Source organism: Dendropsophus ebraccatus, chromosome 4, assembly GCF_027789765.1.
Source record: "Dendropsophus ebraccatus isolate aDenEbr1 chromosome 4, aDenEbr1.pat, whole genome shotgun sequence".
NCBI lineage: Eukaryota > Metazoa > Chordata > Amphibia > Anura > Hylidae > Dendropsophus > Dendropsophus ebraccatus.
The window spans coordinates 140,901,771-140,920,466 of record NC_091457.1 but is presented as its reverse complement, the minus strand read 5'-3'; the positions used below and the strand labels follow the sequence as shown (position 1 = coordinate 140,920,466).

The 18,696-nt window shown below is 48.1% G+C and overlaps 1 protein-coding gene across 5 annotated transcripts in view; it reads right to left on the bottom strand.

Moving 5' to 3' along the window:
• ZC3H7B (zinc finger CCCH-type containing 7B) overlaps window positions 1-18,696 on the bottom strand; it is a 46,340-nt gene that overhangs the window by 13,743 nt on the left and 13,901 nt on the right. For all 5 annotated transcript variants that reach the window (XM_069967212.1, XM_069967211.1, XM_069967210.1 and 2 more), the window contains exons 8-16: window positions 18,097-18,136; window positions 16,965-17,137; window positions 16,656-16,884; window positions 15,546-15,595; window positions 13,563-13,710; window positions 6,763-6,924; window positions 6,234-6,433; window positions 4,580-4,680; window positions 2,323-2,504 (exon numbers count right to left, since the gene is read on the bottom strand). In XM_069967212.1, coding sequence (XP_069823313.1) covers window positions 2,323-2,504; window positions 4,580-4,680; window positions 6,234-6,433; window positions 6,763-6,924; window positions 13,563-13,710; window positions 15,546-15,595; window positions 16,656-16,884; window positions 16,965-17,137; window positions 18,097-18,136 — 1,285 coding nt within the window. The remainder of the gene's footprint in view (window positions 1-2,322; window positions 2,505-4,579; window positions 4,681-6,233; window positions 6,434-6,762; window positions 6,925-13,562; window positions 13,711-15,545; window positions 15,596-16,655; window positions 16,885-16,964; window positions 17,138-18,096; window positions 18,137-18,696) is intronic.

Genomic DNA, 18,696 nt, shown 5'->3' with positions numbered 1-18,696 from the left:
ATGTTTGGTAAGGTACTGTACATTTTATGGTGAAACAAATGTGCAGTTATTGCTAGAACACCATTACATTTCTCCTCGTAGGAAAAAAACTGCTCGGTACTCAGCCAGCCATCCAGAATGGGTTGTGGTTGAGTACAGAGGTATCATTGTAATCCAAAACACAAGAGTGGAAAATCTGAGACAGTGTCAATAAATGGTTGGATGAAACTCAGGGGATGATAACATGTGAAATGCTCATTTTACCACTCCTTTAGTGGAGAGGTGAATTTGTTTTTTTTAAATGCCCTATTTAGGTGAATGCCGCATCCCAAATATCGTACCTAAAGATTCTGGGAAAATTTGAAAGCAAAGATTCTTGGCTTTAAAATGATGCAGAATTTTTAAAAGCAATCCCTTGCATGTTAGCCACAGGCAATTATTGAAAGCCATGACATGATACATACTAAATATTTTGAACATTTAGTTTTAGTTAGTTAGGGCTCTAACAGTTTTCCTAATACATCTAGCTGAATGTGCATTACTTGTCCCTTCCTGCTGGCCACGCCCCCCTGGAGATCCGTACTCTATGTACGGGTTCTCAGCCAGCAAGGACATGACAGGCAGCTCACACTGTAATCCCACATGTAGTGTAGGGCATGGCTGTTATCTGCTATCACTGCCGTACAGTACATATAACAGTGTGCACATGGATTATACATGTTATCCCCATAAGTCTCTGGTGGTCTCTGCTATGTTAGGGAGGCAGCAGGTGCACTGTCCCCACAGACCCCCAGCTTCCCACTCCCCAGCTGGAGCCGGCAGCACTGTATCCCCACTGAGCAAGTAGTGGAGGCTGAGGGGTTTGCTGTGCAGGACAGGCTGAGGCTCTGGGGCAGGCTGTCAGCAGAGATGGGTGATGGCCCCAATATTACTGATTGATGTACAGCCCAGAGTACACCACCCGCGGGCTGAGAAGGGGGCGGGGCTTGCCATGCGGGGGCGGGGCTTATCGGGACATTAATTTATTTGTGTGGGGCAAATTAATGTCCCGATAAGCCCCGCCCCCAGGTGTCAAGCCCCGCCCCTGCTCTGGCCACGGGTGGTGTACTCTGTGCTGTACATCAATCAGTAATATTGGGGCCATCACCCATCTCTGCTGACAGCCTGCCCCAAAGCCTCAGCCTGTCCTGCACAGCAAACCCCTCAGCCTCCACTACTTCCTGCTCAGTGGGGATGCAGTGCTGCCGGCTCCACACTGAGGTAGGAGTGGGAAGCTGGGGGTCTGTGGGTACAGTGCACCTGCTGCCTCCCTAACATAGCAGATACCACCAGAGACTTATGGGGATAACATGTATAATCCATGTGCACACTGTTATCTATCACTGCCGTACAGTACATATACCAGCCCTGCCCTACACTACATATACCAGCCCTGCCCTACACTACATATACCAGCCCTGCCCTACACTACATATACCAGCCCTGCCCTACACTACATATACCAGCCCTGCCCTACACTACATATACCAGCCCTGCCCTACACTACATATACCAGCCCTGCCCTACACTACATATACCAGCCCTGCCCTACACTACATATAACAGTGGGTTAGGGGGATGAATTACATGGGTGGGTACTCTGGCAGAATGCAAATGGTCTGTACATCATGTGTAGTATTAACTCTTTCTGTCAGTTAGAGGTCACCCAGCTTTCCCAGATCACCCATCTTCCATCACCTGATACTCCACCAGCAACCTGCTGATTCATAGTACAGCTAGCTGTGGTGTGAGGAAGATGAGGGATAGGCCACGCCCACTTTGTTTCAGCCAGAAGAAAAATTCATTTTTTTTTTTAGCCGAACAACTGGGGATATCTCAGCAACCGCACAAGATATACACACAAGTTAGGGCTGTTTTTAAAGGGTATCACGTGAGCTTTTTATTTGAGGAATTTCATTTTTTGGTCACTTAAATTATACTTGCGCTTTCAGTGGAAATAATAGAGCTAACAAACCAATCATATTATTCCTTATGGCCTTCTGCATTAGAAAGTGTTTCTCTCAGTGAAACCAAGCATGATTACCATAGGGTCCCTCCAATGACAGGTGTCCTGCATAACTAGCTCATATGAAGCAGTGGTCTATCATGTGCACTGCCACTCCCTTCAATCTCTATGGGAATGACGGCAACACAAGAGGACTGCACCCTGCTACCTCTGGCTATCAGCCACAGATTACAGTCCCAGAAGTAGGACATCTATCGTCCGCTTATGTAAAAAAAAAAATTAAAAATTTAAAAAAAACGGACAGATTAAAAGTGGTGCTCCCTTATCTCTGTATGTACCCGATTGTCTTTGCAGCATCCAAACACACAGCTCGACATGACTGTGTGCAAAATTACAGGCATCTTCCTGATGACAACCATAACGGACCTCATGTCGGCACACATCCATCTGGAAGCGAGAATGATTTGGCCGAATTTTGCTATATCTGACTGTGCTGGAGTTAAGCACATGGACAAGACACCTGTAAGGGAGAAAAAGGTGAAAAAAGTTATCATAGTATTATAATTATAATTTGTGTATGGAGCAGTGGTTCTCATTGAGATGCTGGGAGAACCCACCAGGGGTGCTTAGCATTGCCGCAGGAATCCTGCTGCGTCCTCAGCTTTGACCTCTTCTAGGCAGGAGGCAGTGTTATGCCTGTGGCCATTAGAGTCTTTCTCTGCAATATGCACGCGCTACTGCCTTCTAGTGGCTGAAGAAAAAAAGCTGCCTATGACCTAAATGTGGGAACATAAAACCAAGGTAATACCCAGAGGTGGCACACTATCTTCAGGGGGCAAACCAACTCCTGGAGGATGCTACCTACAGGACACATCAGCATATTGGGGGAAACTACTCACTAGGGGTGCCAGCTTTCTGCGGCAAACTACATACGGGGGCACCTGACTAAGGGGACCTGGAGCAATCTACCTGTTCTGCAACCAACCTAATATTCTCACCAACTCCTGAGTGCTGAAATGGACATACAGACTCCGCACCCTCACCAGTCCATGACATGGTCATGTATACATACTTTTAGTATTAGGGTCAAAAGTTAGATCTACATATGTCCGACATGTTCTCTAACATATATAATAGATTATAGTAACGACCAATGTCTCCACTCCAAGAAACAACACAGGAAATGGGCGCAGGACTTCAGAACCACAAAATATTTAATAAAATTCTAAACACTACACTACGCATTTCAAGGCCAGACCGGCCTCTTCCTCAGGTGTACATTATTGTGACTGGTTATCGAATACCAAAACTTTGTGGCATCTATTTAACACACCATGGAACAGAATTGGTAATTGGTTCTCCAATAACCTCAAATCTCTGGCTCGACAGATTGGATTTTTGTCAGATCCTTTGTTTCTCCCAATGGTTGAAACAATCACGATAATAGGAAAGTAGGAAAACGGTGATTGGCTGCTTTGTATTATGATGATGGACACGATGCTGCTTCGGCATGTTGTAGCCTTGTAATTTTATCTGTAGCTGTCACTTTGAAGTGTTCATTTGTTCTAAATTCTTAAGTTTCTAACTAAGTTTATTTTTCTATTTTCTCTATCTTTTAGGATTGTACTATCTAAAAAAAAAAAAAAAGTTTTACGGAACTGTTGTACCCGTTGCAGACTAGCCCTCAGATTTTGAAGCAAGGTAGATGCACCCTTATATTTCCTTATCTCTGCTTAGTTTATCCACCGAACATGGAGGGATTTATTTCCCAAATAGTGGGGAATACAATACAGCCTGCCTCTGGCGCCATGTCTATGTCATCATCAGTAGATTTTATATAAAATAGGGCATTGTCCACCTGCGGCTTTATTCAGACTGCTGATAGCCAGAAGGGCCTTACCGCAGAAATTGGTGACCACCACAGATCATCTTACTTACAGGCAGAAATATTACAATTGACGATAGCCTTGCAAGGCACCACATGGTATATGAAAGCAGATATAGGCATGAGACCCCATCGAGAGATTGGTGAATAAACACAATACTCACTGAGTCATAGCATACATTACAACCTAAGAATAAAAATCATGTCCTTGGTAATCTGCAATGACCAAAACACACTACTGTAAATCCACAGCACTAATCTCGGTGGCTCACAAAGATCGATCAATCATAGGGCCCTTTAAATTCATCACTATGGGCAGCACATCCCTTGTTTGCTTGGGGTGATTTGATTGGCCACACAAGAAATGTGTACAGCTGACTAATAAGCGTATACTTATTCATCCGCTGATCGCTTATTCACCTGATAATCAGTGAATTAACTCCCTCCACACTGAGAACACCTGTGTAAGGGGGGGGGGGCTGGGAGCCGAACACTGTCTGATCCCAAACCACGTTCCATTACTTTGGCTGGAATCAACAGATTTTCCTGCCATGAGTTTACAAACCCATATCAGGTAGCCAGGATACAGATAATTTTCTTGTATTTCTGATATGGATAAGTGATGGATTCTTCACATACTAAAAGCAGCTTTTTCTGTCACTGAATACACCGGGTAGTAATTCTTTAAGCCAAATGGATGTAAAACTTACTTGTGGTCAGAGAAGCTGTGCTGGTTATTGGGATTAGTGCAGACATCTAGGTTCTCCGGATTTCTTTTGCTGATAATCTGGGGTTTGCTGTCGAAACAAGCCTGAGAAAGCAGAGAGCGATAAGACATTAATAAACCATATATGTTTTAATACCCTAAAAGCCTGTAGGAAGTCTCTTCATGATAACTCTCATCATCCCTTAAAATAAATTCTTCTGTGTTAAAAAGAAAAGATCCATCAGAAGAATTTCTTTACTGAGAGCACGTTGTCCAAGTCGAAGTAGTAGACCTGAAGCACCAACGAGATCTCAGGAGGGTATGGTTTTGGTAAAGATACTCTTTAAAGGGGGTTTTGTCAACAGATAATTTACTTCCATTAAAAAATCTCAAGTCTTCCAGTACTTATCAGCGACTGTATGTCCTGCAGGAAGTGGTGTATTCTTTCCAGTCTGACACAGTGCTCTCTGCTGCCACCTCTGTCCCTGACAGGGACTGTCCAGAGCAGAAGCAAATCCCCATAGAAAACCTGTACAGCTCTCCAGACTGAAAAGATTACCACTTCCTGCAGGACATACAGAAGCTGACAAGGACTGGAAGACTGGAGATTTTTTTAATAGATGTAAATTACAAATCTCTGGCAGTTTCTGGCACCAGTTGATTTGAAAGAAAAAGAAACTTTGGTGAACAGCCCCTTCAACGCGTACTTGTCACCAAGAGAGAAAGATGGTAGAACATGAAGGAAGAGACGTGCTGCCCTCACACCTCCCACACAGTTCCCACTCTGTTTCTATGCAAACAAGAATGCTCCATAGACTCCGTCAGTGTGTGGCACAAAGCCGGGAGAGAAGGTACTAAGTACACACTTCTCTCAGCTTCTGATCAGTTGCAGTCTGAACACTCAGACCACAAGTGATAAATTTTTGATGTCTCTAGGACATATCAAATGATTTTTTTTTTTTGTGACAGTGCCCACTTTGGGTACATGCACACTAAGGAATGGCGACGGAAAACCCGACGCGTATTCCACAGCTCGCGGACTGTGGCGGGCGGGCGCGTCTTTGCCCGTGCACGGGTTTTCCGTCGCCATTACGTAGTGCGCACCTGCCCTTAAAGTAAAACTCCCCGGTCTTCTAGGCTCCCCATCTCAATTTATTTAGAATTAAAAAAAGAAATTAAGAAAACAATCCTAAAAACCTATAGATGTTCATTGAGATATACTGCAAGTAAGAGATTGCAGGGGGTCCGAGCTCCGTATTTCCCAGCAGTCTCCAGATTGCCCCCAGGTTCCTCTGTTTTGAATACTGCCACGTGAGAGACGAGTACAGCACTCTCCTCTCTCCAGCGGCTCCATAGAGAATGAATATAGCTGTGTGTCACATGCTGTACCCACGGATCTATTTAAAACAAAGGATCCGGGGGGGGGGGCAATCTGAGGGATCACTGGGGGGTCGGATTGTGGATAGGGGACTCTATCCTGAGCCAGTAAAAACTTTTGACAAGGGTTTTTTTTTTGTTTTTGTTTTTAAACGACAGGGACACTTAAACAGTACTGTGCTGTCATATAACAAAACTACAATGCTTCAAAGCTGCAAAAATATATTTATGATTAGCAATACAAACATACAAGACTTGCAGACATTGGTTTAATACTCCACCTGGCATAAAAACGTAAAGATCCCCTTCTGTTCATGCAATAACCGGGAAACACTTCCAGGCTTTACTAATCCTGGCAGCTGGAAAAGCTGATCTCGGTGCAGGGCTCCCTTTCTTTCCTCATTCCACACATCAATCTCCTCCTGATAATACGCAAATGTGCAGTTATCGCCATACTTACAGTCCTGTCGACTCTGGATGTCTGTAGCAAAAGAAGAAGCGACTTGTGTTAATGTATATAAGGTTTATATCTGACATACGACAGTGTGCATTTCTGTCTATATACTACTTGTACGTAAAAGGCCATTACTGTACTAGGAGGAAAGACTTCTAATCAGAAAAGTGCTCAGAATTTAATACATTATAGCAAATAATAATTCAGCATTGTATAACATTTTAGGGGATTTGTCCGATTGTCAGATAGGAATAGCCCTTTAAATCTGCATGACATATTAACCTATTTTCTGAGACTATAACGACCCTCTAGATGCCGTGCTGCAAGTAGTCGAAAAGGAAAAACTCTTTTCTAACCTTTGCACAACATGTAAGGACCGGTAAAATTGACTTTCATTGGCCGTTGCCGAATCTTTAACCACGCTTTGTTTTCAGAGTTCTTCATTCGTGCTAGTAAGATGTCTTTTTTACACTTGTGCTCTAGTTTTTCTTTGTGGGTGAAGTCAAGAGCCTTGGGCCCTGCAAAAGAAAAAGAAGAAGAAAAGATCTTTATTTGTATATAATGTAGATGTACTAGTATTTTGTACAGCAATGTTCCCCAACCCGTGGATCTCTGACTGATGAAAAACTTAATTAACCCAATCATACCCCTGAAAGCCCATTTAGGATGAACATAAAGTTTTGGAACCTGAAAACTGTACTGTGCTGCTATAAAGTGAAAATCTTCGGGAAGACAAGGATCGCCGCCCCCCCCCCACACACACGCGATCGCAGAGGGGCGGATCCCCGTGTCCTTACCCGGCCGGGGTCTGCGCCGCAATGGCAATCGAGTGCCGATCTCATTGATCTATGCAGTACAACTATACTGCATAGATCTCAATGAGAGATCAGTGTGCATATACTAGAAGTCTCCAAGGGGGAATAACCCAAACCCCAGGGGGGCTTCTAGTATAAGTGTAAAAAAAAAAAAAAAAGTGTTATTAATAAAAATCCCCCCCCCCAATAAAAGTTTGAATCACCCCCTTTTTTCCTATGTTATAAATAAAAATAAACATGTCAAAAGTGCAAAATTGCGCATTTTTAGTTGCATCAAATCCAGAAAAATTGTAATAAAAAGCGATGAAAAAGTCGCATATGCGCAATCAAGGTGCCGATAGAAAGTACACAACATGGCGCAAAAAAATGACACCTCACACAGCCCCATTCTGATTCACAGCTGTCTGTCTATAAACAGTATATAGGCAACTGTTAGGGATGTGCAAATTTACAGTAGGAATGAAGTGAAGCGCTTTGTTCCTATCTGTAATCTGCTTATCAGTCTTCAGGGGTCTGAAGTGTGCTCCACTCCATGCCTCTCCTCCCCAGGCACTGGGAAAAGATGGATCCAGTCCTGGGAAACTGGGAGAACTGGATTCATCATTTCCCAGCACCTAAGGAGAAGTGGCATGGAGCGGACTTCAAAGCTCCACAACATGATGAACAGATTACAGATAGGAATGAAGTGCCTCACTTTGTTCCGACTGTAAATTCGCTCATCCCTAATTTAATGTCTTTTCTGTGCACGTATCTTTGCTGGCTTACAGCATGGACTGTACAATAGGAGGAGTTTTTACTCACCGTAAACTCTCTTTCTCGTAGTCTTCATTGGGGGACAGACACCATGGGTATAGGCTGCTGCCACAAGGAGGCTGACACTAAGAAAAAACAAAGCAAGTCGGCCCCTCCCAGCAGGCTATACCCGCCCACTGGCACTGAGCTAATTCAGTAGTGAAAAAGCAGTAGGAGGAGCCGAAAAGAAAAAGGAAAAAACAAAAAACAGTCCACACTCAAAGTCTGAAAACAAAGGCCAATCGGCAACAACAACACAGAAAAAGCACAGGATGGGTGCTGTGTCCCCCAATGAAGACTACGAGAAAGAGTTTACGGTGAGTAAAAACTCCTCCTTTCTCGGGAGTCTTATTGGGGGACACAGACACCATGGGACGTCCAAAAGCAGTCCCTTGGGTGGGAAAGAGAAATGAAAAGAACTTAAGGAGAAGGAGCCACCGCTGCCTGCAAGACCTTGCGGCCCAAACTCGCATCAGCCGATGCAAAGGTGTCCACGCGGTAAAACCTCGAGAAGGTATGCAGAGATGACCACGTGGCGGCCTTACAAATCTGAAGGGCCGAAGCCCCATGCCCGATAGCCCAGGAAGCCGCCACCGAACGGGTAGAGTGAGCCGAGACTCCGAACGGAGGCGCCCTACCCTTACCGCGGTAAGCCTGAGAGATGACAGAACGAATCCAGCGGGCAAGAGTCGCCTTGGAAGCCGCCGATCCCTTGCGAGGACCCTCTGGGATGATGAAGAGGGAGTCAGAGTTCCGAAACGACCTCGTCCGTGCAAGGTAGACGCGCAGGGCGCGAACTACGTCCAGGTGGTGAAGAGCCCGCTCCCTCGGATGAGAGGGGGCAGGACAGAAAGAGGGGAGGACAATATCCTCATTGAGGTGAAAAGGCGACACGACCTTGGGCTGGAAGGAGGCCACAGGCCGAAGCACCACCTTGTCCTGATGAAAGACCAGAAAGGGGGGACGGCAAGAAAGAGCGGCCAGCTCAGATACCCGTCAAATAGACGTGACTGCTACCAAGAAGACCACTTTGAAGGACAGAATAGTCCCGAAGGGGTTCAAACGGAGAAGACTGCAAAGCATCCAAAACCAGGTTCAGATCCCAGGAGGGAACCGAGATGCGCCACCCCCTGGAGGAAAGTCTTGACCTGAGGAACCGAAGCCAAAGGTCTCTGGAAAAAAACAGAAAGCGCGGAAACTTGACCCTTAAGGGAACTAAGGGATAAACCGGACTCCAGCCCTGCCTGGAGGAAAGCGAGGAGCCGAGCCAACAAAAAGGAAAGCGGGGGCGCAGAGCAGGCTTCACAATGTCGAAGGTAGGACTTCCAGCAGCGATAGTAAATCCTGGCGGATGACTGCTTTCGCGCTCTGATCATCGTCCTAACGACCGCGTCCGAGAAACCACGGGATTTCAGAATCCAGGCTTCAACAGCCACGCCATCAAACGAAGCGAGGCGAAATGCGGGTGGCAGATCGGGCCTTGACTGAGAAGATCCGGACGGTCGGGAAGACGCCAGGGGGCGTCGGCGCCAAGGTTCACGAGATCCGCGTACCAGATCGGGGGCCAGTCCGGGGCCACCAGGATGATTGGAACCCCTTCCACCTTGATTTTTCTCACGACCCGCGGAAGGAGCGGGAGGGGAGGGAAAATGTAGGGCAGGCTGAACTGCCGCCAGGGGATCACCAAGGCGTCCGACGCCAGAGCCTGAGGGTCCCGCGTCCGACAGACAAATTTCGGCAGACGTCGGTTGATCCGAGATGCCATTAGATCCACGTCGGGCGTCCCCCATCTGAGACAGAAACTGGGCGCTGACTGCAAAGAGCCCGTACCCCGGACCGAAGGGACAGCAGTTTGTCCTCCGGGAGGAAGACCCGAGCCTGGAGCGAGTCCAACCTCATCCCCAGGAAAACGATGGACTGAGAGGGGATCAAGGAGGACTTGGGGTGGTTGAGGAGCCACCCGAAACGAGAAAGCGTGTCCAGCGTTATACTTAGGCTCTCTGAATTCTGGTCCTTGGACGGGGCTTTGACAAGAATGTCGTCCAAGTAAGGCGTTACAGAAATCCCTCGAGTCCGTAAGAGAGCCCTTACGGCCGCCATGGTCTTTGTAAAGACTCGAGGGGCCGTGGCCAGGCCGAACGGGAGAGCCACGAATTGAAAGTGGTCCGACCCGATTGCAAAGCGAAGAAAACGCTGGTGGGGGGAAAAACGGGAATGTGGAGATACGCGTCCTGGATGTCCACTGAGGAGAGGAACTCGCCCGGGTCCAGGGACGCGATGACGGAACGTAAAGATTCCATCCGAAAACGAGAAAGCCGAACGTGACTGTTTAGGCGCTTGAGATCCAATATTGGATGCACCGAGCCATCCTTCTTTGTCACAACAAATAGGTTTGAATAGAAACCGCGGAACCGTTGGAGGGGAGGAACGGGAACAATGACTCCCTTGGCGAGGAGACAATGAAGGGCCTGGAAGAAACTGGCCGCTAGGGAGGACCGAGGCGGACGAGAAGGAAAGAAACGGTTGCGAGGAATGGAAGAAAACTCTTATCTTGCAGCCACGAGACACCACGTCCCGCACCAAAGCGTCCTGGACATGGGAGAGCCAGACCTCCCACAAAAGCAGGAGACGGCCGCCCACCTGCGGTGAGTCGTACGGGTGGAAACCTTCAGGAGGAGGCGGGTTTGGGAACACCTGACTTGAAGGGGCCCCCGGAGGAGTTTGTCCGGGCTTGCCAGGAAGAACGGTTTCTGGAGAAACCAGGCCTCTTGTTCTGAGTGACCGCCGCTTTCCCGGAGCGAGCCGGCGGGAGTGACCGAAAGGAGCGAAAGGAACCAGGCTTGCGGCGGGAATCCTGACGTTTCGGACGCTGCTGGGGAAGATTGGTACCCCCCGTGGCATCAGAAATAATTTCATCCAAGCGTTTCCCAAAAAGACGGGAACCCGCAAAGGGGAGGCTGGTAAGTGACCTCTTCGAGGCCGGGTCAGCACGCCACTCGCGCAGCCATAAAGATCGGCGTATGGCCACGATATTAGCTGATGCAAAGGCCGAGCTGGCTGCGGTGTCTAAGGAAGCTGAACAGATATACTGGCCCGCATCTTGTATCTGCTGAGCGAGGTCAGCCAGGTCGTCGGGAGGCGCCCCGGAAAGAAGACCGTCCCTCAGTTGTTTAGCCCACACTGAGACCGCCTTGGAGACCCATGTGGAGGCGAGAGTGGGCAAGAGGGAGGAGCCGGAGGCTTCGAATGCCGATTTTGCCAAGGCTTCCACCCGTCTGTTGGTGGAATCCTTGAAGGAAGCCACGTTGTCCAGAGGGAGCGTAGTGGCCTTGGTCAAACGGGATACTGGAGGATCCACAGAAGGTGGGGAGGACCAGAGAGACACAAGGTCCTGTGGAAAGGGATACAATGTTTCCAAGCGTTTGGGCTTGGTAAACCTCTTATCCGGGGTCTTCCAGTTCTTGGTGAATAGAGTGTCAAATTCCTTGTGACTGGGAAAGGTGCTACGGACACGGTGAGCACTTTTGCTGAAAAAGACCTCCCCAGAGGGGGGTGGGTCCTGCGAATCCTTCAGCTGGAATGTATCACGGACGGCGGCCACAAGGCTATCGACCGTGGCCGACATGTGAGAAGAATCCTCTGAGTCAGAGATGGAAGCTAACTCAGAATCCGACTGATCTCTAGGAGAACGAGACCGCCTAGCTGGGGAGATGTGGGCAGGAGCCAAACTCGACCTAGGAGAGTCTGAAGACGAACGAGAAGAGGACGTCCGAGGACGTTTACGGGAACGACTCTGGCCGGAGCGACTGTTGGAAGGAAGGGGGCGAGCCTGAGCTGCCACAGAAGAAGTGGATAGGCGGTCGAGGGCAGCCGCGACCGACTGGGACAGTTCAGCCATCTGGGAGACAGAACGACAGAGGGAGCGTGCCCAAGCTGGAGCTGGCTCATCCGACTTCTAAGAAGGAGGGGGATCCTGTGCAAGAGACTGAGAAGAATTGGACTGCATGGAACAAGCAGCGCAGAGTGGCTGAGAATGGCCAGAAGAAGATTTAGTGTTACAAGACGAGCAGAAATAGTAAGTAACAGAGGAAGGTGGAGGCTGCTGACGGCTTGAGGAGTCAGACCTTGAGTCAGACATAATGCAATATAAAGGAAAAAACACAAAAGTATGTCCTCTTAGAGGCAGACAGCATAAAAGGATAAGGTGTCGTGCAGTAAGATTTCAGCAGTGTACCAGGTAGGCTGGGGAGGCTGACAGCCTGCAGAAGAAGAAAACATACACTCAGTGAGGTAGAGAAGAAGGTAGCAAGGAACAGTGAATTAAGGGTCCCACAGGGGGCTTACCCGGGAGAACCAGATCCTTTCCTGTGGCAAACGGAGAATGATGCTGCAGGAGCAGACACTCGGCAGGGAGACCGGGCAGATCGCTGCTGAGCAGGGCACTGCAATGGCGTCCAGACCAGGCCACAGACCGCAATGGTGTCCGGAAAACCCTCGCGTGGGAATGCACCGGAGCGGCGTCCTCTGCGCAGTGACGTCACCGCGCGGGAGATTTAAACAGGAGCCTGAGCGGAAGTCCGGAGAGTAGCGCCGCGCTGCCGGGTGTGAAGCGGTATCCTCCGACACCAGGCCCGGTGCGGTGGAGCAGCCGGAGGAACCAGGCCCTGCGCGCTGAAGCAGCCAGAGGTGTTGGGGCGCGCGCCGGGGCCGAGGGAGAGTGGCCGCGCGCGCGAATGGAGGAGCAGGCTGCAGAGGAAAAACTGTGAAGCGGCAGTCCGGAGGTTACGGCGCCCGGGCCAGAGGGGGGCGCGTAGTGGCCTTGGGCTAGTCGGGAACCCCAGGGAAGTACCCCGACAGGGACAGAAAACTAGGAAGAGGCCGGGTAGAGGGGAAGTGGATGGTAAATATATACTCACCGTCCGACGTCTTCTTTCTAATCTTCTGCCGGCACTGTGCCACGCTGATGCGCTCAACTCTGGGAGGCTGAGTGGGCAGGGGCTGTCGGAACAAAGTCCGCAATAAGGAGACAGACAGCAGGGCTGGTCTGTGTCCTGGGCGCTGGGTCCGGCCATAGGTGACCTAGGGTAGACAGCCCCTCTATATTTAGGGTCTGTTCCCTGGTCACATGAAAAGTGGGATCAGGGCGAGTCTATATTACTCACCGTGCCCAACCTGTAAGGGAGAAAAAAAGGGTTAACACAGAGAAAAAAGCAGAAATGATCTGGAGCAACCAGACCTGCATCTGCCTCCTACTGACACTAAGCTAAACTGAATTAGCTCAGTGCCAGTGGGCAGGTATAGCCTGCTGGGAGGGGCCGACTTGCTTTGTTTTTTCTTAGTGTCAGCCTCCTAGTGGCAGCAGCCTATACCCATGGTGTCTGTGTCCCCCAATAAGACGCCCGAGAAATATGCTTTCCTGTCCTCCAGGTGGCAGAGGGCTGCTGGTTCTTTTCCTCCATGAGGAAAGCTACTTTGCAAACAACAATGATCTGGATGCAAAGAATAAAGCAAACAGCATCTTCAGTTCTGCAATCTAAATGACATCTCACCTGTCCTCACGTAGCATTGTTGGCAGCCTTGTTTGAAATCATAGGTTTGTGCGAGGGGATTTGGCAAGAGGGGTGGCAATGCTGCGATGTGGGTCAGGACAGGATCCGTCTTGTGTGTAAACAAGTGGTTTACAGTGTTCACTGTAGGCTGTAAGGGAAATATAGAGAGCATTAGACATTTAAGATCACACAGCAACACGCACTGTATTTGCATTTCCTGTTTAAGGCCCCGTTCCCACTGAGCAAAGCTAGCGGAATTCCGCGACGGAATTGTCCGCCGCGGAATGCCGTTAGCCTCCCGCTCATAATGGGACTCTATGGGAGGCGCGCGCTCCTGCCCTGTCCGCGCTGAAGAATGAACATGTTCATTCTTCAGCGCGGACAGAGCAGCAGCGCGCGCCTCCCATAGAGTCCCATTATGAGCGGGAGGCTAACGGCATTCCGCGGCGGACAATTCCGTCGCGGAATTCCGCTAGCTTTGCTCAGTGGGAACGGGGCCTAAAGGGAAATCGGGCTGATATGGTTCCCAGGAGCCCTGTATAAAGCTCCTGTAGCCGGTATGTGCCGCGGCTGCAGCAGGAGCTTTATACCGGAGAAACAAAAGAGTTTTATTCTCTGGGCAGCGTCGAGGAAGTAGTCCTCTGAGCGGCTCCCCGCCTGTATCTAGTCACCGCACTCTGCCTGTCAGCGCGCTCGGAGGGGATGATTAACAGGCAGAGAGGTCCATTACTGGCCTTTCTGCCTGTCAATCATCCTGCGGAGCACGCTTTTTTTTTTCCCGGTATAAAGCTCCTGCTGCAGCCACGACCAGTACGTGACTGCAGGAGCTTTATACAGCGCTCCTGGGAACCATATCAGCCCAATTGAGCTGATTGGTTCCCTTTAAACTTTTATTTTACTTCCTAAAGTTCTCCATAAATTTTTATTGGGGCTTGGCTATAAGTTTCTGTCTGTCTTGACAGGCTTCCATCAGCATCCATTTTTTTCCCGATAGAAGAGACAAATGCATATTTGGGCGGCATTCACACGTCCGGTGTTCGCTCCATGCCGCACGGACGTACTGGAGTGTTTTATCTGCACGGCATGATGTATCGTTTGAATTTTCACGCTGCTGTAATGACAGAGCCAGACAATCATTCAAACTGTTCCCCTACTCCATGCTTCATGAAGCGAACACTCCTTACTTTTCTGTAATGATCAGTTTTTGTACAATGCAAGTCTATTGCAACAGGATTGACATCTGTTAATCTCTTGAAGTGATACTGTCACCCCCTTATGCTATGTGTGGTCCTCCGCACCATCCACAAGCTTAGGTGCTGCACATTCTATTTATTCCAGCACAAACAATTCTGTCTTTCTGCTCTAAAATTGCTTCATTTCATCGGTGCCCAGTGTCACCTAGGCAGAGCTTCACACCACTTGGGCCCTCTCTCCCCCTGCATTTGTCAGTGCTGTAGTATCCACCCCCACCCCCCTTCCCCCAGTGGGGACCTAGGGCAGGGACAGGGGGCACAAATGCTGCAAAGCCCCGCCTAGTTGACACTGTCTAGTGATGAAATGAAGCATGAAAGTCAGAAAGAAGACACAGACAAGTGTTATACAGGTATATATCACATGTGCAACATCTAAGCTTGTGGATGGTGCGGAGAATCGCTCATGGGGGGTGATAGTATCACTTTAAGACTTTGTGCACACAACATCTTTTTATGCAAAATAATGCGTGTAGGTGTGTACAAAGCCTAAAAAAAATTCAGGCAGGTTTTGACATGTTATAGGGAAATTTAAAAGTTCTGCTCCTATCAACAATGGAAAATGTGTTGCAGACATTCACAGGGTAACTTTTCTTTTCAGCTGCTTTGCTCAAGGGTCTCTACTTTTTCATCTACATTCTACAAGCATTGTATCATATGCTTTTAATGTCCAATGAAAGGGATTTTACTGTATTTTATTAAGTGGTTACTACCCCCTGTGGTTACTACCCACCTTTTGCTTCTGGTTTGCTTTCACTAATACAGGCTCCACATGCTTCGTATCTACAAATGGAAGCAGAAATATTGCATAAAAACCATGTAAAAAATGTAAGCGTAGATAGTGAGTATAGCCATTTTCCTAATGCATGAATGCAGCCTTGATAAAATAGGTATATTCTAGAGACCTAGTCTTTAAAAAAAAAAATATAAATATATATATATATATATATATATATACACACACATACCACTGTGTGAGTATACATATATATAGCACCCAAATAAAAATGTCAGATTGCTGCAAAACATTATCTGTTCTGTCAATGAGTGTATATAGGACGACAAAGCAAATGGTAAGGCCCCATTCACACGTCCGTGTCAGTTTTTACTGTCAGGAAATCCTGATCAGGAGGCCTTAAATGTCATCAGGAAATTATCAGGATTTCCTGACAGTAATCCGTTTTTACCTTCAGGAAACAATCAGGCGCGGCGGGGCAGGCCGCGGCGGGGTGGGGTTCTGCGGGGGTGCCACGAGGGGATGCGGGGGTGCCGCGAGTGGCCGCGGGGGGGGGATGGGGGGGCGGATGGGGCGATTTGGTGCGGGGGTGCCGCGAGCGGCCGCGTGGGGGGGCGGGAAGGGGGGGGTGCCGCGAGTGGCCGCCGGGGGTACCTGCGGATGAAGAGGCAGCGAAGAGGCAGCAGGAGGCCGGGGCAGATGCGGAAGGTGAGTGTAACTCCGGACGCTTTCCTGATATGCATCAGGAAAGCGTCCGGGGCCCGGGCGCTCCCATAGACTCCTATGGGGGCGTCCGGGCCGGATTTCCGGACGAAAATAGGACCGGTTCTAAAAAATCTGGTCCTATTTTCCGGAACGGACAGCCTTCCGGAAAATTCCGGAAGGGTGTCCGTGTCCAATGAAAGTCTATGCGTCCGGAAATCCGTCCGGATTTCCTGATAGGAAATCCGGGTGGTTTTTCCGGACGTGTGAAGGGGGCCTAAGAGATCAGTAAACGGCTTGTAGAAAACACCATATACAAAAACACTAGGCTTCTGCATCTGACTGATGCTAAGGCTGCTGTACTACCAGAATGTAGCCTCTTCAATCACTACTATGAAGCCTTACCACTAACAAAGGTGTCCAGACTGTCCAGTGTCTCAAAGCTGTCCAGGGAATCCAAACAAGGAGCGAACGCAGGCTTTAAAGGTACTACTGGAGGCTTTCGAGGATCCATCAAACCAAAAGAAGCTGGAGGTAGAGGGGACGGTGCAGGTAGGCCTGTTGTACCCAAGCCAGAAAGCAGTGGGTTTCCAGTGGGAAATACTGGTATTAGCTGGGGGACCTGTTTGGAAGCCTGAAACAAGGCAAATCATTACATTGCTAATAAAATAAGATTATAGGAATCTAGAAAACACCAACATGTTCATTTCATACCATCTCCAACTCCAGGAAAGAGTCCAGCTCATCCCCAATTAATTCACAGTCATTAAAGTCATTCACATTGTTGGCTGCAGGAGCCACTGAAGGAGGACATGCGGCAGATACCAGGCCATCGTTCTGATAGCTGATGCCCAGACTAGACGGGAATACTTTAGCATTAGGTATATCTGGAAGAGGGAAAAGGAAACACAATTAAAATGGTGAACATGAATAAAAATTGTGGGTAGTACAGGAAAAACTATTAAACTGTGGGGTTCCCGACCACTTTCCCTCACAGGCGGTAGTACAATACATACCCGCCTTCTAGTCGAATCAGTGATCTTCTCATAGAGTCTGCCTCAGGCAGGTTCTACAGGAATATCACTGATAATACTGCTCAACGTTATGCAATGGCAAAGCATTGATCAGTATAAGCAATCTAATGATTGCATGGAATTGTCCAAACTACTAAAATACACTGCTTTATTGTAACCTGGACTTCCGTGCATCAATGACCTTAACAGTTGGCTTCCTTTGAACTCCATACTGCTGCAGGTGCCAGGAAAAACTGTATCCAGTCCTGGGAAACTGGCAAAAGTTCCCAGGACTGGATCGAGCCTTTCCAGGCACCCAGGGAGGAGTGGCATGGAGTCCAAAGGCAGACAGCTGACGAGCGTACCACCGAGCCTAGCGAAGCTCTTCTCTAGTACTGTAAATTCGCTCATCCCTACTTTTGATATGTGACAGGGACATTATTGCCTTTAGTGTAATAGGATGTCTCATCTTCAGATAATCCTATTAGTATAAAAAAAAATGCATAAGAACTGGACTGCAGCCCACAACAAGCAGCTAATTTTTCCAGGGAATGAGCAAATTAACAGTAAGACTTGCCCAATCCAAATCCAATGAAGCGGCTGCCGTGTCCAATCCTTCTGAGAAGTCATAAGAGACCTCACAACACTTGAAATGCAGCATGACTAAACAACTCAATGGCCGATTCATTGGATTTGGATCTGGTGAATTTGCCCATCAATGCTGCTAACATTAGCCCCTATTTAGATTACTCTTAGGTAAGAATTTGTTTTTAAGAAGGTTGCTCTCATTGCCATTGGGAAGGTGTGACAAAGAACAAGGACTCAAAACTCACCTGTATAAATGTCATCCACCGATCCCGTACCATTGGAAGCCTAATGTATAACATAAGCAAAATCAACAAACATAAAATTGTACAATGTCAAGCTTTTATTTTTAGACTTCCTGCTACAGATTTTTACAGCCAGAAGATCAGCACATAATAAAAAGCATTTTATGGACCAGTGATTGCCGTAAAACCCCTCAAAACCTCCATGAACTAATAAAACCAGGGTCTGACTTTCCTATCAGATCACATTCCATATGAATGGGCCAATGTGGAAGTACATTGCACTGCTGCTACTAATAGTATAGGGGGCGCAGGGATAAGCGATGGTAAACATAGATGAGGTTGCGGCACTCAGGTGAGTATCACTGATCTTTCTAATAGCTGACTAGTGGGGGTGTCAAACCTGTTAATCTAATATTCATGGTCTTTTCTAAGGGGGGGGCCATAATTTCATAAGGCTTTAAAGGGGCAGTCTGTCTGATTTCACCAGCTATGGCATCCCCTTTTCTTAAAGGGGTACTCCAGTGAAAACCTTTTTCTTTCAAATAAACAGGTTTCAGAAAGTTATATAGATTTGTAATTTACTTCTATTTAAAAATCTTGTCT